A 25,000-nucleotide genomic window follows, 5' to 3' on the forward strand; every position below is an offset into this window, starting at 1 on the left:
GACTTTTAGACTACCCTGTAGACTGACTGTCCTCTCCTCCTCTCTTCTCGTAGACTTTTAGACTACCCTGTAGACTGACTGTCCTCTCCTCCTCTCTTCTCGTAGACTTCCTGGAACAGAGAGCACGATGACACAGCATCCACGCGCTCCGGAGGCACACCTGGTCCGTCAAGCGGGGGACACACATCACACAGCGGGGACAACAGCAGCGAACAAGGTAAGAAACACATCACACAGCGGGAACAACAGCAGAGAACAGGGTAAGAAACACGGGACACAGCGGGGACAACAGCAGAGAACAGGGTAAGACACACGGGACACAGCGGGGACAACAGCAGAGAACAGGGTAAGAAACACATCACACAGCGGGAACAACAGCAGAGAACAGGGTAAGAAACACGTCACACAGCGGGGACAACAGCAGAGAACAGGGTAAGACACACGGGACACAGCTGGGACAACAGCAGAGAACAGGGTAAGACACACGTCACACAGCGGGGACAACAGCAGAGGACAGGGTAAGACACACAGCGGGGACAACAGCAGAGAACAGGGTAAGACACACGTCACACAGCGGGGACAACAGCAGCGAACAGGGTAAGACACACGTCACACAGCGGGGACAACAGCAGAGGACAGGGTAAGACACACGTCACACAGCGGGGACAACAGCAGAGAACAGGGTAAGACACACGTCACACAGCGGGGACAACAGCAGAGGACAGGGTAAGACACACGTCACACAGCGGGGACAACAGCAGAGAACAGGGTAAGACACACGTCACACAGCGGGGACAACAGCAGAGAACAGGGTAAGACACACGTCACACAGCGGGGACAACAGCAGAGGACAGGGTAAGACACACGTCACACAGCGGGGACAACAGCAGAGAACAGGGTAAGACACACGTCACACAGCGGGGACAACAGCAGAGGACAGGGTAAGACCACAGTGACGGCTAAATAGCTACATTCTGTTAGCTTTATTAATAGTATGTGGAATGGACAGTGTATGTGCATTCTGTACACAGTGCACTATGGGTAGTATTCTGTAATATGAATGGTTTACATGCAAGTCATCAATGGACAAAACTGGGACACATGCTGAAGTAGTAGTGATACTTGGTTGATTGGTTGGTTGATTGGTTGATTGGTTGATTGGTTGGTTGGTTGAGTGATTGGTTGATTGGGTGATTGGTTGATTGGGTGATTGGTTGGTTGATTAATTGATTGATTGATTGATTGATTGGTTGGTTGGTTGATTGGTTGATTGATTGATTGGTTGGTTGATTAATTGATTGGTTGATTGGTTGATTGGTTGGTTGATTAATTTATTGGTTGATTGGTTGGTTGATTGGTTGGTTGATTGGTTGATTGGTTGATTGGTTGGTTGGTTGATTGATTGGTTGATTGGGTGATTGGTTGGTTGATTAATTGATTGGTTGATTGATTGATTGATTGATTGGTTGATTGGTTGATTGGTTGGTTGATTAATTGATTGATTGATTGGTTGGTTGATTATTTGATTGGTTTATTGGTTGGTTGATTAATTGATTGGTTGGTTGATTGGGTGATTGGTTGGTTGATTAATTGATTGGTTGATTGGTTGATTGGTTGGTTGATTAATTTATTGGTTGATTGGTTGGTTGATTGGTTGGTTGATTGGTTGATTGGTTGATTGGTTGGTTGGTTGATTGATTGGTTGATTGGGTGATTGGTTGGTTGATTAATTGATTGGTTGATTGGTTGGTTGATTGGTTGATTGATTGATTGGTTGGTTGATTCATTGATTGGTTGATTGGTTGATTGGTTGGTTGATTAATTTATTGGTTGATTGGTTGGTTGATTAATTGATTGGGTGATTGGTTGGTTGATTAATTGATTGATTGGTTAATTGATTGGTTTATTGATTGATTGATTGGTTGGTTGATTATTTGATTGGTTTATTGGTTGGTTGATTAATTGATTGGTTGGTTGATTGGGTGATTGGTTGGTTGATTAATTGATTGGTTTATTGATTGGTTGATTAATTGATTGGTTGATTGGGTGATTGGTTGGTTGATTCATTGATTGGTTGATTCATTGATTGGTTGATTCATTGATTGGTTGGATTCATGCAGAGCTTGACAAAGAAAGGGGGACTCCTCACCTCATCCACCAGCATTGTGTAGCACTCAACCACTAACATATAATAAATAGGCTAGTGAGTAGTGGATGTGCAGTCTGAGTATAAAATCCTACCAGTAGTATTTTGTAATGTGGATATATCACATACAAGTCATCAGTTGGAACAAGTTGGAGCCATATTGTAGATGAAAAATGTATATGATCATAAAACTGGTAGTAATGAAAATAATACTCATGTTAATCATACTAATAATGCTAATGCTAATTATACTAATAATGCTAATAATGCTGATGCTAATTATAATACTAATAATACTAAAAATGCTAATAATGCTAATATTAATTATACTAATAATGCAACGTATACTAATAATACAAGCAATGCTAATTATGCAAATGCTAATTATAATACTAATACTAATAATGCTAATAATATTAATACTGCTAATGCTAATTAAAAAAAATATTATACTAATAATGCTAGTACTAATAACACTAATAATGCCAATGCTAATAATGCTAATACTAATCATGCTAATGCTAATAATAATAATAATGATAATAATAATAATGCTAATGCTAATAATGATAATGCTAATAATTAAGATAATGTTAATAATAACGCTAATAATAATACTACTAATATATAATAGGGGTAGTAGTATGTCTGTGACTGGCCGAGATTTGCCTTGAATCCACTCAGGCAATAGGCGGTATCTTACTGGTGGAGTGGGTCTGGTGAGGTGAGGGTGGGAGAGAGAGAGGAGGAGGTCTGGGTCTGGTGGAGAGAGAGAGAGAGAGAGAGAGGGTCTGGTGGGGGGAGTAAGAGAGTGAGGAGGTCTGGTGGGGTGAGGGAGAGAGAGAGGAGGTCTGGTGGGGTGAGGGAGAGAGAGAGGAGGAGGTCTGGTGGGGTGAGGGAGAGAGAGAGGAGGAGGTCTGGTGGGGTGAGGGAGAGAGAGAGGAGGAGGTCTGGTGGGGTGAGGGAGAGAGAGGAGGAGGTTTCTGTAAAAAAGCAACTTCATGTATTATTGAGGACTATGATGTTGAGGCTAGCAGTTTGAGTGTGTGTGCTCCCGTGTGTGAGGGTTGTTTGCAGAGCCAGTGCCCAGCAGGCAAAGAGAGGCAGGGTAGAGCAAGCTGGGTGATGGAACAGAGAGAGGTAGAGCAAGCTGGGTGATGGAACAGAGAGAGGTAGAGCAAGCTGGGTGATGGAACAGAGAGAGGCAGGGTAGAGTAGAGCTGGGTGATGGAACAGAGAGAGGTAGAGCAAGCTGGGTGATGGAACAGAGAGAGGTAGAGCAAGCTGGGTGATGGAACAGAGAGAGGCAGGGTAGAGCAAGCTGGGTGATGGGACAGAGAGAGGCAGGGTAGAGTAGAGCTGGGTGATGGAACAGAGAGAAGTAGAGTAGAGCTGGGTGATGGAACAGAGATAGGCAGGGTAGAGTAGAGCTGGGTGATGGAACAGAGAGAGGCAGAGTAGAGCTGGGTGATGGAACAGAGAGAGGCAGGGTAGAGCTGGGTGATGGAACAGAGAGAGGTAGAGTAGAGCTGGGTGATGGAACAGAGAGAGGCAGGGTAGAGCTGGGTGATGGAACAGAGAGAGGTAGAGTAGAGCTGGGTGATGGAACAGAGAGAGGTTAGAGTAGAGCTGGGTGATGGAACAGAGAGAGGCAGAGTAGAGCTGGGTGATGGAACAGAGTAGAGAGAGAGTTAGAGTAGAGCTGGGTGATGGAACAGAGAGAGGTAGAGTAGAGCTGGGTGATGGAACAGAGAGAGGCAGGGTAGAGCTGGGTGATGGAACAGAGAGAGGCAGGGTAGAGCTGGGTGATGGAACAGAGAGAGGTAGAGTAGAGCTGGGTGATGGAACAGAGAGAGTTAGAGTAGAGCTGGGTGATGGAACAGAGAGAGGTAGAGTAGAGCTGGGTGATGGAACAGAGAGAGGCAGGGTAGAGCTGGGTGATGGAACAGAGAGAGGCAGGGTAGAGCTGGGTGATGGAACAGAGAGAGTTAGAGTAGAGCTGGGTGATGGAACAGAGAGAGTTAGAGTAGAGCTGGGTGATGGAACAGAGAGAAGGAGCACTTTACCTTCCACACCACTGAGCAGCAGTCTATAGTAGCAGGAGAGAGAGAGAAATAGAGCTAATTTTATGTCCCCTTTTTCTATGTTTGGGAGAGGAGAGAGAGAGAGGAGGGAGAGGAGGGAGAAGTATAGGAAAAGAGAGGAAGATGAAGAGGTGAAAAAGAAGGGGAGGAGTGTAAGAACGACGAGAAGGAAGATGAGGGAGGAGAAGGATCAGGAGAGAGAGAGAGAGAGAATGAATGAAGATGAGGAAGAGATAGAGGATGATGTCGAGAGAGTGAGAGCAAGAGAGAGAGAGAAAGACAGAGTATGAATGGATAGAGAGAGACATTAGGAATGGATAAAGAAAGAAAGAGAGTTGGAATGGATAAAGGGAGAGAGAGAGAAAGAGAGAGAGAGAGAGAGAGAGTAGGAATGGATAAAGAGAGAGAGAGAGAAAGAGAGAGAGAGAGAGAGTAGGAATGGATAGAGAGAGAGAGAGAGTAGGACTGGATAAAGAGAGAGAGAGAGAAAGAGAGAGAGAGAGAGAGAGAGAGAGAGAGTAGGAATGGATAAAGAGAGAGAGAGAGAGAGAAAGAGAGAGAGAGAGAGAGAGAGTAGGAATGGATAAAGAGTGAGAGAGAGAAAGAGAACAAGAGAGAGTAGGACTGGATAAAGAGAGAGAGACAGCGTGGTGTGTGTCTACCCCCTTCTTTTCTGTGATGACTAATGGTCTGGGCGGCCAAGCGCGATCTGATTGGTGGCTCTAATGAGCACATTCTGTGCTCCAGCTCCTCTGACCCTTGACCTTTATTGACCAAACTGACACTTTTTCACATACTTCCAATTATAGGACCGGCTCCTAATATTGGGCACTCCTCCTCTTCTTCTCTTTCTCTCTATCTCTCTCTTTTTCTCGACTTCATCCACTCTCTCTCTCTCTCTCTCTCTCTCTCTCTCTCTCTCTCTCTCTCTCTCTCTCTGTGTCTCTCTCTCTCTCTCTCTCTGTGTTTCTCTCTGTCTCTATCCCTCTCTCTCTCTGTCTCTCTCTCTCTGTCTCTTTCTGTCTCTCTCTCTCTCTCTCTGTCTCTCTCTCTCTGTCTCTTTCTGTCGCTCTCTCTGTCTCTCCCTCTCTCTCTCTCTCTCTCTCTCTCTCTCTCTCTCTCTGTCTCTCTCTCTCTCTCTCTCTGTCTCTTTTTGTCGCTCTCTCTGTCTCTCCCTCTCACTCTCTCTCTCTTTATCTCTTTCCCCCCTGTAGGATTTTGCTTGTTTTGTTGGAGTTCATCAGAGGATAAAATAGGAGTGAGATAAAAATAGTTTGTGTGTGTGTGTGTTTATGTGTGTGAGATAGAGAGAGAGGGTATGTGTGTATGTACAGTATCTTTTCATTGTGGAAGATCCTGATACGCCACACAAATGTAAATGCCGGTGGTAATCCCAATAAGTTTATTATGATATTTTCTGTGAAAAGCACCCTGCTCCCACTCACTCTGTTACTCTCAGCTATATGTTTCCTTTCCTTACCTTTCTCTCTCTCTTGCTTTCATCCTCTCATTTCTCCTCCCCCTGCTCCCTTCCTTTCTTGTCTTCCACCCACCCAGTCTCTCTCTCCCTTTATCTAACATTCTCTCTCCCTCTCCTTCCTGCCTCTTTCCCTCTCTCCCAGTCCCTCTCTCTCCTCCTCCTTCCCTCTCTCCTGGTTGCTCTCTCCTTCTCTTTCCCTCTCTCCCAGTCCCTCTCTCTCCTCCTCTTTCTCTCTCTCCTGGTTGCTCTCTCCTTCTCTTTCCCTCTCTCCCAGTCCCTCTCTCTCCTCCTCTTTCTCTCTCTCCTGATCCCTCTCTCCCTCTCCTGCCTGCCTCTTTCCCTCTCTCCCAGTCCCGCTCTCTCCTCCTCCTTCTCTCTCTCCTGGTTGCTCTCTCCTTCTCTTTCCCTCTCTCCCAGTCCCTCTCTCTCCTCCTCTTTCTCTCTCTCCTGATCCCTCTCTCCCTCTCCTGCCTGCCTCTTTCCCTCTCTCCCGGTCCCTCTCTCTCCTCCTCTTTCTCTCTCTCCCAGTCCCTCTCTCTCCCCCTCTTCCTCTCTCTCCTGATCCCTCTCTCTCCTCCTCCTTCCCTCTCTCCCAGTTCCGCTCTCTCCTCCTCTTTCTCTCTCTCCCAGTCCCTCTCTCTCCTCCTCCTTCCCTCTCTCCTGGTTGCTCTCTCCTTCTCTTTCCCTCTCTCCCAGTCCCTCTCCTGCCTGCCTCTTTCCCTCTCTCCCAGTGCCGCTCTCTCCTCCTCGTTCTCTCTCTCCTGGTTGCTCTCTCATTCTCTTTCCCTCTCTCCCGGTCCCTCTCTCTCCCCCTCTTCCTCTCTCTCCTGATCCCTCTCTCTCCTCCTCTTTCTCTCTCTCCTGGTTGCTCTCTCCTTCTCTTTCCCTCTCTCCCAGTCCCTCTCTCTCCTCCTCTTTCTCTCTCTCCTGGTTGCTCTCTCCTTCTCTTTCCCTCTCTCCCAGTCCCTCTCTCTCCTCTTCTTCCTCTCTCTCCCAGTCCCTCTCTCTCCTCCTCTTCCTCTCTCTCCTGATCCCTCTCTCCCCCGGTCCCTCTCTCCCCCATCTTTCTCTCTCTCCTGATGCCTCTCTCTCTCCTCTTCCTCTCTCTCCTCCTCTTCCTCTCTCTCCTGATCCCTCTCTCTCCTCCTCCTCTTCCTCTCTCTCCTCCTGTCTGTCTCAGAGTGCTTCCTCACTGACCTTTCTATATGGGCGCTGCTCTTCCACTTGCTTTCACCTCTAATATAACACAGCCAGTCTCTCAGTCTCCCCTCACTGCCTCCCCTCCGCCTGCCTGCACAGCTAATAAACACTGCTATCCCTTCTTTCTCTGTCTCTCTGTCTCTCTCTCTTTCTCTCTCTCTCTCTGTCTCTTTCTGTCTCTCTTTCTCTCTCTCTCTCTCTCTCTCTCTCTCTCTCTCTCATTGTCTATCTCTCTCTCTTTGTCTCTCTCTCTCTCTCTCTCTCTTTGTCTCTCTCTTTCCCCCTCTCTCTCTCTCTGTCTCTCTCTCTCTCTCTCTCTCTCTCTCTCTCTCTCTCTCTCTCTCTCTCTCTCTCTCTCTCTCTCTCTCTCTCTCTCTCTCTCTCTCTTCTCTCTCTCTCTCTCTCTCTCTCTCTCTGTCTCTCTGTCTCTCTGTCTCTTTCTGTCTCGGTCTCTCTCTCTCTCTCTCTCTCTCTCTTTGTCTGTCTCTCTCTCTTTTTGTCTCTCTGTCTCTCTCTCTCTCTCTCTCTCTCTCTCTCACTCTCTCTCTGTCTCTGCATTCTCTGCATCTTTTAATCCATCCTTCTTCTCTCTCCATCCTCTCTCCAGCATAGAGAAGCTGTGACAGCCTTTTGCCTTTAAACTAGTGGAAGCTATAGTTCCCTCTATAATTTAAATTAGTAGAAGCTAAACTCTAGATGCTCCAAGCCTCTTCCTTAGTGAGGCTTATGTCCCAAAAACATGCTCTCCCCTGGCCTGCTGGATCCTAGGGTGGCTAACCAAGGGTTTACCTTCAGCTGTTACATATAACCAATTGTATTTATCTGCCAATTAAGTTGACATTTTAGCTATGCTGTGCTGTTGTTACACTTAGGAAGTATGTTAAGCCAACATCATTATAATGTGTTAAAATTGTACCACATAACCATTGTAGGCATTTGTCATTTAAGCCTACATATTAGTTAGCCTCTATGTCTGGTGAAACAGCCCATAGTGTGGGATTATAACCAGTAACAATAATACCAATACTATGACTCATATTATTATCTACCCAATAATGATAGTTATACAATATGTTAGCATTCTGTTAGCATTCTGTTAGCATTCTGTTAGCATGTTGTTGATCTTCAACCACATGGTGTTTTCTAGCTCTGGATTCCATTCCTAACCAGAAACAAGGGAGGATCACATTTGTCTCACACATGTCATTATATCAGCCTTGGGTGTCTTCCTCCCTGAAGGAAAAATGGCAAAAACATCAATCCCTCTCTTTTCTCTCTCTCTCTCTCTCTCTCTCTCTCTCTCTCTCTTTCTCTCTCTCTCTCTCTCTCTCTCTCTCTCTCTCTCTCTCTCTCTCTCTTTCTCTCTCTCTCTCTCTCTCTGTCTCTCTCTCTCTCTCTCTCTCTGTCTCTCTCTCTCTCTCTCTCTCTCTCTCTCGCTCTCTCGCTCTCTCTTTCCCTTTCTTTCTTTCTCTGAAGGATGGTCACTCTACAGTATACAGAAACAAACCGGAGCAGAGTCAGATCTCAGAGGAGGCTGTATGGTTAATTAGGCTCTAGCTATTAGTGGTACTGTTTGGAGGGGTTTATATGCGCTGGCCCTGTGTTTCTGAAGGGCAGCAGCTCTCGGGGGGGGGTGGTATTGTGTCTTGGATCCCACTTTGGCAGACTCAGAGGGTGAAGAAAACGAGAAAACGAACCGATCGTTAGTCTCTTCGTCCTCAGTAGAGGAGGCAGTCACTCTGTGTGTTCCAAATGGCACCCTATTCCCTATATAGTGCACTACTTTAGACCAGGGCCCTATTCCCTATATAGTGCACTACTTTAGACCAGAGCCCTATACCCTATAGAGTGCACTACCTTTGACCAGAGCCCAATTCCCTATAGAGTGCACTACCTTCGACCAGAGCCCTATACCCTATATAGTGCACTACCTTCGACCAGAGCCCTATTCCCTATGTAGTGCACTACCTTCGACCAGAGCCCTATACCCTATGTAGTGCACTACCTTCGACCAGAGCCCTATTCCCTATGTAGTGCACTACCTTCGACCAGAGTCCTATACCCTATATAGTGCACTACCTTTGACCAGGGCCCTATTCCCTATGTAGTGCACTACCTTCGACCAGGGCCCTATTCCCTATGTAGTGCACTACTTTCGACCAGGGCCCTGTTCCCTATGTAGTGCACTACCTTCAACCAGGGCCCTATTCCCTATGTAGTGCACTACCTTCGACCAGAGCCCTATGGGGTAGTAGTCAATAGTTGTGGTCTACGTAGAGGACAGGTTTCCGTCCCTGTCTGATACGGTTCAGTCTCTGTTCCCCGGGTATTGAGTTCCAGCAGTGGTCTCTGATACGGTTCAGTCTCTGTTCCCCGGGTATTGAGTTCCAGCAGTGGTCTCTGATACTGTACAGTCTCTGTTCCCTGGGTATTGAGTTCCAGCAGTGGTCTCTGATACTGTTCAGTCTCTGTTCCCCGGGTATTGAGTTCCTGCAGTGGTCTGTGTGGATTGGTACGGACAGCCTCTTGGCCACTCAAACGCCCAGGTGGTGGATTAAATAAACAAAAACATTAAGGGGGCTAGGAGGGAAGGAGACACAGAGAGGTAGCTAGCTATGCTAACTAACTGACAGCTAGTATTAAATAAACAAAAACACTTAGTGGGCTAGGAGGGAAGGAGACACAGAGAGGTAGCTAGCTATGCTAACTAACTGACAGCTAGTATTAAATAAACAAAAACACTAAGGGGGCTAGGAGTGAAGGAGACACAGAGAGGTAGCTAGCTATGCTAACTAACTGACAGCTAGTATTAAATAAACAAAAACACTTAGTGGGCTAGGAGGGAAGGAGACACAGAGAGGTAGCTAGCTATGCTAACTAACTGACAACTAGTATTAAACTATAACACTTAGTGGGCTAGGAGTGAAGGAGACACAGAGAGGTAGCTAGCTATGCTAACTAACTGACAACTAGTATTAAACTATAACACTTAGTGGGCTAGGAGTGAAGGAGACACAGAGAGGTAGCTAGCTATGCTAACTAACTGACAACTAGTATTAAACTATAACACTTAGTGGGCTAGGAGTGAAGGAGACACAGAGAGGTAGCTAGCTATGCTAACTAACTGACAGCTAGTATTAAACTAAAACACTTAGTGGGCTAGGAGTGAAGGAGACACAGAGAGGTAGCTAGCTATGCTAACTAACTGACAGCTAGTATTAAACTAAAACACTTAGTGGGCTAGGAGTGAAGGAGACACAGAGAGGTTGCTAGCTATGCTAACTAACTGACAGCTAGTATTAAATAAACAAAAACACTTAGTGGGCTAGGAGTGAAGGAAACACAGAAACACAGAGAGGTAGCTAGCTATGCTAACTAACTGACAGCTAGTATTAAATAAACAAAAACACTTAGTGGGCTAGGAGTGAAGGAGACACAGAGAGGTAGCTAGCTATGCTAACTAACTGACAGCTAGTATTAAACTATAACACTTAGTGGGCTAGGAGTGAAGGAGGCACAGAGAGGTAGCTAGCTATGCTAACTAACTGACAACTAGTATTAAACTATAACACTTAGTGGGCTAGGAGTGAAGGAGACACAGAGAGGTAGCTAGCTATGCTAACTAACTGACAGCTAGTATTAAATAAACAAAAACACTTAGTGGGCTAGGAGTGAAGGAGACACAGAGAGGTAGCTAGCTATGCTAACTAACTGACAGCTAGTATTAAACTATAACACTTAGTGGGCTAGGAGTGAAGGAGCCACAGAGAGGTAGCTAGCTATGCTAACTAACTGACAACTAGTATTAAACTATAACACTTAGTGGGCTAGGAGTGAAGGAGACACAGAGAGGTAGCTAGCTATGCTAACTAACTGACAACTAGTATTAAACTATAACACTTAGTGGGCTAGGAGTGAAGGAGACACAGAGAGGTAGCTAGCTATGCTAACTAACTGACAACTAGTATTAAACTATAACACTTAGTGGGCTAGGAGTGAAGGAGACACAGAGAGGTAGCTAGCTATGCTAACTAACTGACAACTAGTTTTAAATAAACAAAAACACTAAGGGGGCTAGGAGTGAAGGAGACACAGAGAGGTAGCTAGCTATGCTAACTAACTGACAGCTAGTATTAAACTATAACACTTAGTGGGCTAGGAGTGAAGGAGCCACAGAGAGGTAGCTAGCTATGCTAACTAACTGACAACTAGTATTAAACTATAACACTTAGTGGGCTAGGAGTGAAGGAGCCACAGAGAGGTAGCTAGCTATGCTAACTAACTGACAACTAGTATTAAACTATAACACTTAGTGGGCTAGGAGTGAAGGAGCCACAGAGAGGTAGCTAGCTATGCTAACTAACTGACAACTAGTATTAAACTATAACACTTAGTGGGCTAGGAGTGAAGGAGACACAGAGAGGTAGCTAGCTATGCTAACTAACTGACAGCTAGTATTAAACTATAACACTTAGTGGGCTAGGAGTGAAGGAGACACAGAGAGGTAGCTAGCTATGCTAACGAAAGAGTGAAGAAAAGGAGAGAGCGAGAAAAGGAGAGAGAGGAGAGAGATAGATTGAGAGAGACAGATGGATAGCGATATATTGAGAGAGAGTGAGAGAAAATGAGAGCGAGAGAGAGAGAGAGAGATATATATATAGAAACCAACAGAGAGGGAGAGTTGTGAGAGAGGGGAGTCAAATCCACGTCTTTCCCTCACTTTCCAGGGGCTGAGGTGATGACTGGTAACATTAGATATGAATCACCAATTATCCAGGCCTGCTTCCAAATGGCACCCTATTCCCTTAATAGTGCACTACTTTTGACCAGTGTCCGTAGGGGATCCCATAGGGTTCTGGTCAAAAGTGGTGCACTATAAAGGGAATAGGGTGCCATTTTTGGGCACCACGGGACTACTTGTTCAGAGTAGAGTAGATAAACAGATATACAGTGAGTGGGCCAAGTCAAATAGTGTCCCGGTAGGATTTGTGTTATTGTCTGAATACATTTACACTCTGATGAAGAACAAGTGGCAGCCTACATATTCTAGATTATAGACTAGATCTGCAGTAGGGATTTGTGTTATTGTCTGAATACGTTTACACTCTGAGGAAGAACAAACAGCAGCCTACATATTCTAGATTCTAGACTAGATCTGCAGTAGGGATTTGTGTTATTGTCTGAATACATTTACACTCTGAGGAAGAACAAGTGGCAGCCTACATATTCTAGATTCTAGACTAGATCTGCAGTAGGGATTTGTGTTATTGTCTGAATACATTTACACTCTGAAGAAGAAAAAAAAAAAACAGCCTACATATTCTAGATTATAGACTAGATCTGCCGTAGGGATTTGGTGCTGTGTGTGCGTTTGTGCTGTTAGTCCAGTTTAAGCCATTTTCCACGTTTTTCACTTGAAATCTCTAGACTCCTCTGAACATCTGTTGACCGATGGTTTCAGTGCTCACTTTAGTGAAAGAGCTAACTTTTTCCACTATAGTAGCATTATTATTTAGCAAACCATTGTATCTATAGCAACTTACAGCTATGCATGCATGCATTTCTTCACATATGGGTGGTCCTGGGAATCAAACCCACAGTCCTGGCACTGCAAGCACCATGATCTACCAACTGAGCCACTTGGACTGTTTCTGTTTTGAAGCAGTGGTGAATCATTCTCTATAGCTGCTACTGAACACTGAACACTGAACACTGAACAGTAAACACTGAACAGTAAACACTGAACACTGAACACTGAACACTGAACAGTAAACACTGAACAGTAAACACTGAACACTAAACACTGAACACTGAACAGTAAACACTGAACACTGAACACTGAACACTGAACACTAAACACTGAACACTGAACAGTAAACACTGAACACTGAACACTGAACACTGAACACTAAACACTAAACACTGAACACTGAACACTGAACACTAAACACTAAACACTGAACACTGAACACTGAACACTGAACAGTAAACACTGAACACTAAACACTGAACACTGAACACTGAACACTGAACAGTAAACACTGAACACTAAACACTAAACACTGAACACTGAACAGTAAACACTGAACACTGAACACTGAACACTGAACAGTAAACACTGAACAGTAAACACTGAACACTAAACACTGAACACTGAACAGTAAACACTGAACACTAAACACTAAACACTGAACACTGAACAGTAAACACTGAACACTGAACACTGAACACTAAACACTGAACAGTAAACACTGAACACTAAACACTAAACACTGAACACTGAACAATGAACAGTAAACACTGAACACTGAACACTGAACACTAAACACTGAACAGTAAACACTGAACACTGAACACTGAACACTAAACACTAAACACTGAACACTGAACAGTAAACACTGAACACTGAACAGTAAACACTGAACACTGAACACTGAACAGTAAACACTGAACACTGAACAGTAAACACTGAACACTGAACACTGAACAGTAAACACTGAACACTGAACAGTAAACACTAAACAGTAAACAGTAAACACTGAACAGTAAACACTGAACAGTAAACACTGAACACTGAACACTAAACACTAAACACTAAACACTGAACACTGAACACTGAACAGTAAACAGTAAACACTGAACAGTAAACACTTAACAGTAAACACTGAACACTGAACACTAAACACTAAACACTGAACACTGAACACTGAACACTGAACACTGAACACTGAACAGTAAACACTGAACACTGAACACTGAACAGTAAACACTGAACACTGAACACTAAACACTAAACACTAAACACTAAACACTGAACACTGAACACTAAACACTAAACACTAAACACTAAACACTAAACACTAAACACTAAACACTGAACAGTAAACACTAAACACTGAACAGTAAATACTGAACAGTAAACACTGAACACTGAACAGTAAACACTAAACACTAAACACTAAACACTAAACACTGAACACTGAACAGTAAATACTGAACAGTAAACACTGAACAGTAAACACTGAACAGTAAACAGTAAACACTGAACAGTAAACACTGAATAGAAAACAGTAAACACTGAACAGTAAACACTGAACAGTAAACAGTAAACACTGAACAGTAAACACTGAACAGTAAACAGTAAACACTGAACAGTAAACACTGAACAGTAAACACTGAACAGTACACACTGAACAGTACACACTGAACAGTACACACTGAACAGTAAACACTGAACAGTAAACACTGAACAGTAAACACTGAACAGTAAACAGTAAACACTGAACAGTAAACACTGAATAGAAAACAGTAAACACTGAACAGTAAACACTGAACAGTAAACAGTAAACACTGAACAGTACACACCGAACAGTACACACTGAACAGTAAACACCGAACAGTAAACACTGAATACTGAACAGTAAACAGTAAACACTGAACAGTAAACACTGAACAGTACACACCGAACAGTACACACTGAACAGTAAACACTGAATACTGAACAGTAAACAGTAAACACTGAACAGTAAACACTGAACAGTACACACCGAACAGTAAACACTGAACAGTAAACACTGAACAGTAAACAGTAAACACTGAACAGTAAACACTGAACAGTAAACACTGAACAGTACACACTGAACAGTACACACTGAACAGTACACACTGAACAGTACACACTGAACAGTACACACCGAACAGTAAACACTGAACAGTAAACACTGAACAGTAAACACTGAACAGTACACACCGAACAGTACACACTGAACAGTAAACACTGAACAGTACACACCGAACAGTAAACACTGAACAGTAAACACTGAACAGTAAACACTGAACAGTAAACACTGAACAGTACACACCGAACAGTACACACTGAACAGTAAACACTGAACAGTACACACCGAACAGTAAACACTGAACAGTAAACACTGAACAGTAAACACTGAACAGTAAACACTGAACAGTACACACCGAACAGTACACACTGAACAGTAAACACTGAACAGTACACACCGAACAGTAAACACTGAACAGTAAACACTGAACAGTAAACACTGAACAGTAAACACCGAACAGTAAACACTGAATACTGAACAGTAAACAGTAAACACTGAACATTAAACACTGAACACTAAACAGTAAACACTGAACAGTAAACACTGAATACTGAACAGTAAACAGTAAACACTGAACAGTAAACACTGAATACTGAACATTAAACACTGAACACTAAACAGTAAACACTGAATACTGAACATTAAACACTGAACACTAAACAGTAAACACTAAACAGTAAACACTGAATACTGAACAGTAAACAGAGCTCTCTCCTCTCTGCTCAATGGTGGGGTGGGTGGATCATTATTTTGTTCCATTGATCAGGATGGAGAGAGCCAGAGAGTGACTGCGGTTATCGTCCCTCCATCAGCCCCCGGTGACCTCACAGCCCTCAGTCAAGGTCAACCTCTTGCTCTCTGTGTTCTCATTGGCCAGTGTCCAGGTCCAGGGCGGGCAGACAGCCGTGCAGACAGGCACGTCAGCCAATCAGCATTCGGGCAGTGAGCCCAGAGACCAATCAGTTCGCTTCACGTGGCCCTCAAAGTCAAACCGATTAATTGGACCGATTGTCCAGCAGACTGAAAGAGAATAGTTTTCTCACTTATAAACACTTTGAGTGTGTGTCTGTGTGTGTATCTGTGTGTGTGTCTGTGCATGTAGCTGTGTCTGTGTGTGTATCTGTGTGTATCTGTGTGTGTGTGTGTGTGTGTGTGTGTGTGTGTTTACATTTGTGAGTGCCTCTCTAGAAGGCCTTTAACTTGTAGCAGTGTCTGCCAACACAACTCCACTGTGAGAGAGGGAGGGAGAGAGACGGAGAGCTTCGGTCTGCCATTCTGTGGTCACATCTGACCCATTCAACTGTCTGTGTTCATCAAGTCAAAAGTCCTAGTGTTTAAGTAACAAACCATGAAGATTATACAGGACATTGACCAGAGAAACCAGCTGCTAGGAAATGTGTGTGTGTAGGTGTTTTTGTGTGTTGTGCGGATGTTGTGTAGACATGGTTAAGCAGGAGTCAGTGTAATGGTTTTACTGGTGTCCAGTTTGCAGTGTAATCTGGTTATAGTGGGAGACTGAGATGATAAAAGGTGTGTGGCTTTTGATATAGTACCATAGGGCTCCTGTTACCCTGTGTGAGTGTGTGTGTGTGTGTGTGTGTGTGTGTGTTACCCTTTAATAGAGCTGGCGGGGGAGAGTGGGAGAAGAGGGAGGGGCAGAAAGAGAGAGAGACGATATGATCTCAGAGTGATGCTGTGAAAGCATTTTGAAGCTGGAAAGAGAATGAAGAGAGACAGAGAGACAGAGAGACAGAGAGAGTGAGCGAGTGAGCGAGTGAGAGAGAGAGAGACAGTGAGAGAGACAGTGAGAGAGACAGTGAGAGTGAAAGAGAGGTTATCAGTGATAAGTGCTATACTGAAGTGTTGTTAGGTTGGATAAAAAGTGACTATAGTCTCTAGACAAGCCAGGACAGGATAGGATAGGATAGGACAGGATAGGATAGGATAGGACAGGATAGGATAGGACAGGATAGGACAGGATAGGATAGGACAGGATAGGACAGGACAGGATAGGATAGGACAGGACAGGATAGGACAGGATAGGACAGGACAGGACAGGATAGGACAGGATAGGATAGGACAGGATAGGATAGGACAGGACAGGACAGGATAGGATAGGACAGGATAGGATAGGACAGGACAGGATAGGACAGGATAGGACAGGATAGGACAGGACAGGATAGTATAGGACAGGACAGGATAGGATAGGACAGGATAGGACAGGATAGGACAGGACAGGATAGGACAGGATAGGACAGGATAGGATAGGATAGGACAGGAGAGGATAGGATAGGACAGGACAGGATAGGATAGTATAGGACAGGATAGGACAGGACAGGATAGGACAGGATAGAGACAGGATAGGACAGGACAGGATAGGATAGGACAGGACAGGCCAGGACAGAATAGGACAGGATAGTATAGGACAGGACAGGACAGGATAGGACAGGACAGGATAGGACAGGGCAGGACAGGACAGGGCAGGACAGGACAGGACAGGGCAGGGCAGGGCAGGACAGGGCAGGGCAGGGCTCTACCAGTGCAGAGAACATCCCCTTTGCCTATGCTTCAGAACCTAAAAGTTGTGCGTCTTAAATTTTTTACAATTTTACCTTTATTTAACTAGGCAAGTCAGTTAAGAACAAATTCTTATTTTCAATGACGGCCTAGGAACAGTGGGTTAACTGCCTGTTCAGGGGCAGAACGACAGATTTGAACCTTGTCAGCTCGGGGATTTGAACTTGCAACCTTTCGGTTACTAGTCTTGATTGTTGACCGATGACCAGTCATCAGCATTGGCTCGGCGGGTAAATCCAGATTAGTGGCCGGAAATACCTTGTTTCGTTTCTTCCAGTTTTGCCTGTCTGAACCAACTCAAACAGAGTACAGCGACACTTATCATCCTTATAAAACACTGATATCTACTACTGACTCATCTACCTGCCTGTTTTCATGGATCCTTTTCCTGTTTCATCAAGTTTGGCTGGTTGCTGGCTGTATGTCTAACGATCGGCAGCTGTAACATCACACCGCCTTCAATATTATGGGATGAAGATGTAGCGTATATCTGGCTGTTTGATTGGTGAGGATGAAGATGTAGCGTATATCTGGCAGTTTGATTGGTGAGGATGAAGATGTAACTTATATCTGGCAGTTTGATTTGTGAGGATGAAGATGTAACGTATATCTGGCAGGTTGATTGGTGAGGATGAAGATGTAACGTATATCTGGCAGTTTGATTGGTGAGGATGAAGATGTAACGTATATCTGGCAGTTTGATTGGTGAGGATGAAGATGTAACGTATATCTGACAGGTTGATTTGTGAGGATGAAGATGTAGCGTATATCTGGCAGTTTGATTGGTGAGGATGAAGATGTAGCGTATATCTGGCAGTTTGATTCATGAGGATGAAGATGTAGCGTATATCTGGCAGTTTGATTGGTGAGGATGAAGATGTAGCGTATATCTGGCAGGTTGATTGGTGAGGATGAAGATGTAACGTATATCTGGCAGTTTGATTGGTGAGGATGAAGATGTAACGTATATCTGGCAGTTTGATTTGTGAGGATGAAGATGTAACGTGTATCTGGCAGGTTGATTGGTGAGGATGAAGATGTAACGTATATCTGGCAGTTTGATTGGTGAGGATGAAGATGTAATGTATATCTGGCAGGTTGATTGGTGAGGATGAAGATGTAGCGTATATCTGGCAGTTTGATTGGTGAGGATGAAGTTGTAGCGTATATCTGGCAGGTTGATTGGTGAGGATGAAGATGTAACGTATATCTGGCAGTTTGATTGGTGAGGATGAAGATGTAACGTATATCTGGCTATTTGATTGGTGAGGATGAAGGGCTTCCCCAGCAGCTATTGGCTGCTAATATGAATGACTGTCAGCTCCAAATGCAGGTGTAAAACACCGTTTATTTCTGTAGCCTCTCTTGCGTTTCTGTAAATGCATCAGCGTTCATGGCTGTAATGACAGCCTAAATTTGTGTAGCGATTGTGTGTACAGATGTGCGTGTGGTGCGCGGTGGGAGAGTGTGGTGTGGTGGGAGAGTGTGGTGCGGTGGGAGAGTGTGGTGCGGTGGGAGAGTGTGGTGCGGTGGGAGCGTGTGGTGCGGTGGGAGAGTGTGGTGCGGTGGGAGAGTGTGGTGCGGTGGGAGCGTGTGGTGCGGTGGGAGAGTGTGGTGCGGTGGGAGAGTGTGGTGCGGTGGGAGAGTGTGGTGCGGTGGGAGAGTGTGGTGCGGTGGGAGAGTGTGGTGCGGTGGGAGAGTGTGGTGCGGTTTATTGGTAATGAGTGCAGCATTTATTCCAGACCAATATAGTTTCCTCATCAGATGATGCTGCTGTAGTTTCCTCATCAGATGGTGCTAATATAGTATCCTCATCAGATGGTGCTAATATAGTTTCGTCATCAGATGGTGCTAATATAGTTTCCTCATCAGATGGTGCTAATATAGTTTCCTCATCAGATGGTGCTAATATAGTTTCCTCATCAGATGATGCTAATATAGTTTCCTCATCAGATGGTGCTAATATAGTTTCCTCATCAGATGGTGCTAATATAGTTTCCTCATCAGATGGTGCTAATATAGTATCCTCATCAGATGGTGCTAATATAGTTTCCTCATCAGATGGTGCTAATATAGTTTCCTCATCAGATGGTGCTAATATAGTATCCTCATCAGATGATGCAGCTTTCCCCTCTTCTTGTAATAATTGGTCATCCAGCGGTTGCAGGAAAATGTTTTTGGGATGAGCAAATTTCCCATAAAAGGTCTGTGCACAGCCTTGACTGTGTGTTTGTGTGTGTGTGTGTGTGTGTGTGTGTGTGTGTGTGTGTGTGTGTGTGTGTGTGTGTGTGTGTGTGTGTGTGTGTGTGTGTGTGTGTGTGTGTGTGTGTGTGTGTGTGTGTGTGTGTGTGTGTGTGTGTGTGTGTGTGTGTGTATATATGAAACACTACATGTAAAATACTTGCCTATAGTGTGGTAACAATAGTGTGGTCACCAGTAACAGTTTGTTTGACTTTTCTCGTGGGCACCTCATCTCTCATTATGGACACCTCATCTCTCATTATGGACACCTCATCTCTTCTCAGGACATCACTATCAGTGTTTACCTAGGGTAAAAATGCCTAGGCGGCCAAACGTCCAATCACAGTTAAGCTCTCAACCCCTCAATCAAGAGTGATAGTTTGCTTAGTTTACGACCTCATCCAATCTCAGTAGCAATGCATCAACCAACTAAACATGCAGGCACTTGCCTCTCACGCGGAAAGTGATGGCCACCAATAGCTTTATTGGCCCAGCCAGCTGATAAGCTGACACGTAAGCTGCTTTGGGCTGACTGGGAACACTGAAAAAGAGGAAATGGTTTATAGTTCCCACACAGAGAGGGCTAGTTTACCTTTAGGATTAGATCTGTGTCATCAGCCACTCAGACCATGTGGGAATAGAGTTTAGAACACAGGCAAACAAACCAGCCCCCCTTCCCCTTTCCCCTGGAGGTAGCTGGGTCTGTCTAGAGTGGATCCCTCTTAACTCACACACTATGACCATGTGAACCTGGAGTTAGCTGGCCCTGTCTCTTCGTTCTCTCTCTTCGTTCTCTCTCTCTCTCTCTCTCTCTCTCTCTCTCTCTCACTCTCTCTCTCTCTGTAGGCTTGGTGTCATGTTTGTATTGAGGGCAGGAGCCCTCTCATCTCTCTCTCTCTCTCTCTCTCTCTCTCTCTCTCTCTCTCTCTCTCTCTCTCTATCTCTGTAGGCTTGGTGTCATGTTTGTATTGAGGGCAGGCACCCTCTCTTCTCAGCTCTTCTCATCTCTTCTCCTCTATCTCTCTCTCTCTCTCTTTCTCTCTTTTTACTCTTTCTCTCTTTCTATTTGTACTGTCCTCTCTCTCACTCTCCCCCTTTTCCTCTCTCAATTATGTGTGAAAAAAAGCTTTATTTGCTTGACCAAACATATGCAAAGTGTTGCCAGAGCGGTTACAGCATAATGTTGTGCACAATTGGCATAAAACGACATATTCATTCACCACATGGCAATACTGTCACATGTTAGGACATGCATGTTGCACTGCCTCTCTTCCTTCTACCTCCGTCTTTTAGTGCATTCACTTGTTCAGGCTTGGACTATGTTGGTTGTAGGCAAACTTATTTTCTAAAAAAGTAGTTATCTAGTTTTTGTCTAGCTTAGCTAGCTAGTTTCTTTTCTAGTTAGGCTAGCTAGTTTTTTGTCTAGCTTAGCAAGCTAGTTTCTTTTCTAGTTAGGCTAGCTATTTTTTTGTCTAGCTTGGCTAGCTAGTTTCTTTTCTAGTTAGGCTAGCTAGTTTTTGTCAAGCTTGGCTAGCTAGTGTTTGGTTAGCTAGTGTTTGGCTAGTTTGGCTAGCTAGTGTTTGGCGAGCTAGTTAGAGTTTGTTTTTAGCTTGTCATTGACTAGCACACTAAGGGACAATACACTACAGATGAGTTCATTTGAAATCAGAGGATGAGACACGGCTCATTTAGCAGAGTGTAGCTGTGCAAGTGGGAGTGGAGTGTAAATGTATCTTTAGCTGCTAAGCTATAATTGTGGTTTGTTAATGATGTAGATACGTTCTCTGGAGATGTTTACAGGAAGTCTTCGTCTGCTTCCAAAATGGCACCCTATTCCCTGCAGAGTGCACTACTTTTGACCAGGGCCCATAGTAGGGAATAGGGTGCTATTTAGGATGCAAACCCTTGTTTTACTTGAATTCCCCAGTAGAGCAACAACAAATTACTACTGGTGTTAGCAGTTAGCATCGTCTCTGTTAATCTCCTTGTAAAAGTTGAGGAAACCATATGAGTTTAGTTACTACATGGTGACAACGTTACAAACCAATGAGCTTCACTCACTGACGTCAGAATAGGTTTTGGATTTCTATAATTTCATAATGAGTTGGCTGACTTTGATCGTTATCAAAAGGCCTATGATTTGTAAGGCAATAGAAAATATGCTTAGACATTAATGCACACTGCAAACTTTAAAGACACTTGAATTAATATATGACTGAGAGAGCTGTTGTGGTCTGGCATAATATGCTGGTAGGGTGGCGCTTCTTTCTCTCCAGGGGAAAAGAATGAAGACACACCAGAAACTCACCACAGAAATGACACAGACCAATTCTCTTCTTTAGTCTCTACACACACACACACACACACACACACACACACACACACACACACACACACACACACACACACACACACACACACACACACACACACACACACACACACACACACACACAGAACACTACCCAATGTTCCGCTAGCCTGAAGAAGAGCTGATTCTGAGGCCCAGGAGGCATCTCCTCATAAGATACATGTTATCCAACTGTTCAGGACCTGATATCACTCTGAGAGATACACTTTGACCTGAACCACTGGCTGATATGGAGAGAGTAAGGGAGAGATTGAGGGGGAAGGGAGAGAGGGAAGGAGAGAGGGAGAGAGGGAAGGAGAGAGGGTAGAGGAAGGGAGAGAGAGAAGGAGAGTGGGAGGGAGAGATGGGGGGAAGGGAGAGAGGGAAGGAGAGATGGAGGGAGAAGGAGAGAGTGAGGGAGAGATGGGGGACGGGAGAGAAGGAAGGAGAGAGGGAGGGAGAGGTGGAGGGGGAAGATAGAGAGGGAAGGAGAGGTGGAGGGGGAAGGGAGAGAGTGAAGGGGAGAGGGTGGGGGAAGGGACAGAGTGAAGGGGGGAATGAATGGAAAGAGCAGTGGCAGGAGCATTAGGATAGTAGCTGTAAACAAACAGGGTTCTCTCATTACTTTAGCCCTGTTGTTTAACACACACACACACACACACACACACACACACACACACACACACACACACTTTATTTAAGGAGATTAACCAAGTCATCCTACGCTTGTCAGCTAGTGCAGGGAGTTGATCAAATCCTCTTTCCAAAAAGCCCAGTTCAACTATAAACCCAGGTATTAAGAGTATTCTCTTTTTAATATATTTGATTATATACTTGTATCAGGAAAAAGATGTGGCGTAGAGAGAGAGAGAGAGAGAGAGAGAGAGAGAGAGAGAGAGAGAGAGAGAGAGAGAGAGAGAGAGAGAGAGAGAGAGAGAGAGAGAGAGAGAGAGAGAGAGAGAGAGAGAGAGAGAGAGAGAGAGAGAGAGAGAGAGAGAGAGAGAGAGAGAGAGAGAGAGAGAGAGAGAGAGAGAGAGAGAGAGAGAGAGAGAGAGAGAGAGAGACAGAGAGACAGAGAGACAGAGAGAGACAGAGAGAGAGATTTACAACACCCCTCTCTCCACAGAGTACTAGCATGCCAGCTGTATTTAGTTTATTAGCAGTATGACAGTGGTAGGAGTCTCAGCTTAAAGCCACCAACAGCATAGCCCTAATTTTAGCCTCCAAAGAGGATAAGGTTTAAACAGGCCCTGCTGCTAGTATGGGCCATATGGTCGTCTGACGATAACATTGTGTCAGGAATATTTATCTTTCCCCTCTAGATATTTGTGGTTTCAGCGTTGGTCTGAAGTAGAGTGTGTATTTATATGTCTAAATGCGCTGATAAATGAACGGTTGTGGCGTTATCTGAGGGGAACTGGGGGTCTAGATGTTGGACTGGTGACACTAGTGGACTGTCCTGTAGTAAGGTTGGGCGTTATCTGAGGGGAACTGGGGGTCTAGATGTTGGACTGGTGACACTAGTGGACTGTCCTGTAGTAAGGTTGGGCAGGTATCTGAGGGGAACTGGGGGTCTAGATGTTGGACTGGTGACACTAGTGGACTGTCCTGTAGTAAGGTTGGGCAGGTATCTGAGGGGAACTGGGGGTCTAGATGTTGGACTGGTGACACTAGTGGACTGTCCTGTAGTAAGGTTGGGCAGGTATCTGAGGGGAACTGGGGGTCTAGATGTTGGACTGGTGACACTAGTGGACTGTCCTGTAGTAAGGTTGGGCAGGTATCTGAGGGGAACTGGGGGTCTAGATGTTGGACTGGTGACACTAGTGGACTGTCCTGTAGTAAGGTTGGGAGGTATACAGACGTTCATACCGTCATAGCAACAACAAAACAATTGACACAACAGGGATGTTGCTCCAGGAAGGGATGGAATGTCTCTGCTGTGACCAATAAGCTTGGATCTGGACATCTAGCCACTTAGCAAGTTAGCAAACCACATGCGTAGCTGGAGCACTGAGCTGGATATCCTTTATTAGACACATCTTAGATATATTATAGTTATACTTAAAAAATAAATATAAATTGAAATAATATATATATATTTATTTGTTTCAACAGTTTTGCAAAATCCTACCCCGGTATACGGTATGAACAACATATGGCTCCAGCCTATCTGGTAGTCTTATCTCTCTCTCCTGCCATCCACTGCCTTTAGTATAGTGTGTGTGTGTGTGTGTGTGGTGTGTGTGTGTGTGTTACTTAATCTCATTCATTTCTGTCCATTTTTAAACATGTAAATTCACCCAGACGAATAAGAATGAAGCGCTCCCTCTTTCTCTTCCTCTCTCTCTCTCTCTCTCTCTCTCTCTCTCTTCAATTGAAATAATTCAATTTGGACACGTTTGGAATCCTCTCTGGCTTAACCCATTATGCGTGAAAACCCCTAACAAAGACCAGGAGAATTTACCAGGCCGGTTTGTGAAATGGCACTGTTGGAAAGCCAATTTCATGCATTCAAACACCACCAAATCTCCATATGGGGAGAATCAGCATCTCTTTCTGTTTCCCTGCCGTTCATCAACCCTTCTATATGTTTCACCCAGAGCTCTAAAAGAGCCAGAGGGGCTGTTTGTAGGACATCAGCCCCAGAAAGGGTGAGGACACCTGGACATTGTGGATCTGATTTGCCTCCCCGTAGATAGGGCTGGAGGGTTGGAGGTAAGATGGTCAGTAGAAAGGCTCGGGGGGGGGTAGGCTGAGTCAACAACGTGCCAAAAGCTTGACCTGAGACTGACCCTTCCTCAACTATCCTCCCCTCCAGGCCTTCTGACATGGATACCTGAACCGCTTCCCAAATGGAAGCCTCTTCTTTATGTAGTGCACTACTTTGGATCAGAGCGCTAATGAAAAGCAGGGTAATAAGGTGCCACACACTGTTGTGATAAAGGGGATTTGGAGCCAAAGAAATAAACACCCATTAAAGCTGTTTCCCAGGTCAAGAGAAAAACATCACTAATAATGTTGTACCTTTATTTAACTAGGCAAGTCAGTTAAGATCAAATTCTTATTTTCAATGACGGCCTAGGAACAGTGGGTTAACTGCCTGTTCAGGGGCAGAACGACAGATTTGTACCTTGTCAGCTCGGGGATTTGAACTTGCAACCTTTCAGCTACTGGTCCAACACTCTAACCACTAGGCTACCCTGCCTCTCCACATGGAAGGAGGGATGGACAGAGGGGGTTGAGGGGGTTAGATGATTGTGTGTGTTTGTTTTGAATGTGCATGTGTGTTTGATATAATTATTT

The 25,000-nt window shown here is 44.6% G+C and overlaps 1 protein-coding gene across 4 annotated transcripts in view; it reads left to right on the forward strand.

The window, feature by feature from the left end:
- LOC139413726 (homeobox protein Meis1) overlaps positions 1 to 25,000 on the forward strand; it is a 171,696-nt gene that overhangs the window by 28,492 nt on the left and 118,204 nt on the right. For all 4 annotated transcript variants that reach the window (XM_071161444.1, XM_071161453.1, XM_071161432.1 and 1 more), the window contains exon 7: positions 106 to 217. In XM_071161444.1, coding sequence (XP_071017545.1) covers positions 106 to 217 — 112 coding nt within the window. The remainder of the gene's footprint in view (positions 1 to 105; positions 218 to 25,000) is intronic.

Source organism: Oncorhynchus clarkii, chromosome 1 (genome assembly GCF_045791955.1).
Source record: "Oncorhynchus clarkii lewisi isolate Uvic-CL-2024 chromosome 1, UVic_Ocla_1.0, whole genome shotgun sequence".
Lineage (NCBI taxonomy): Eukaryota > Metazoa > Chordata > Actinopteri > Salmoniformes > Salmonidae > Oncorhynchus > Oncorhynchus clarkii.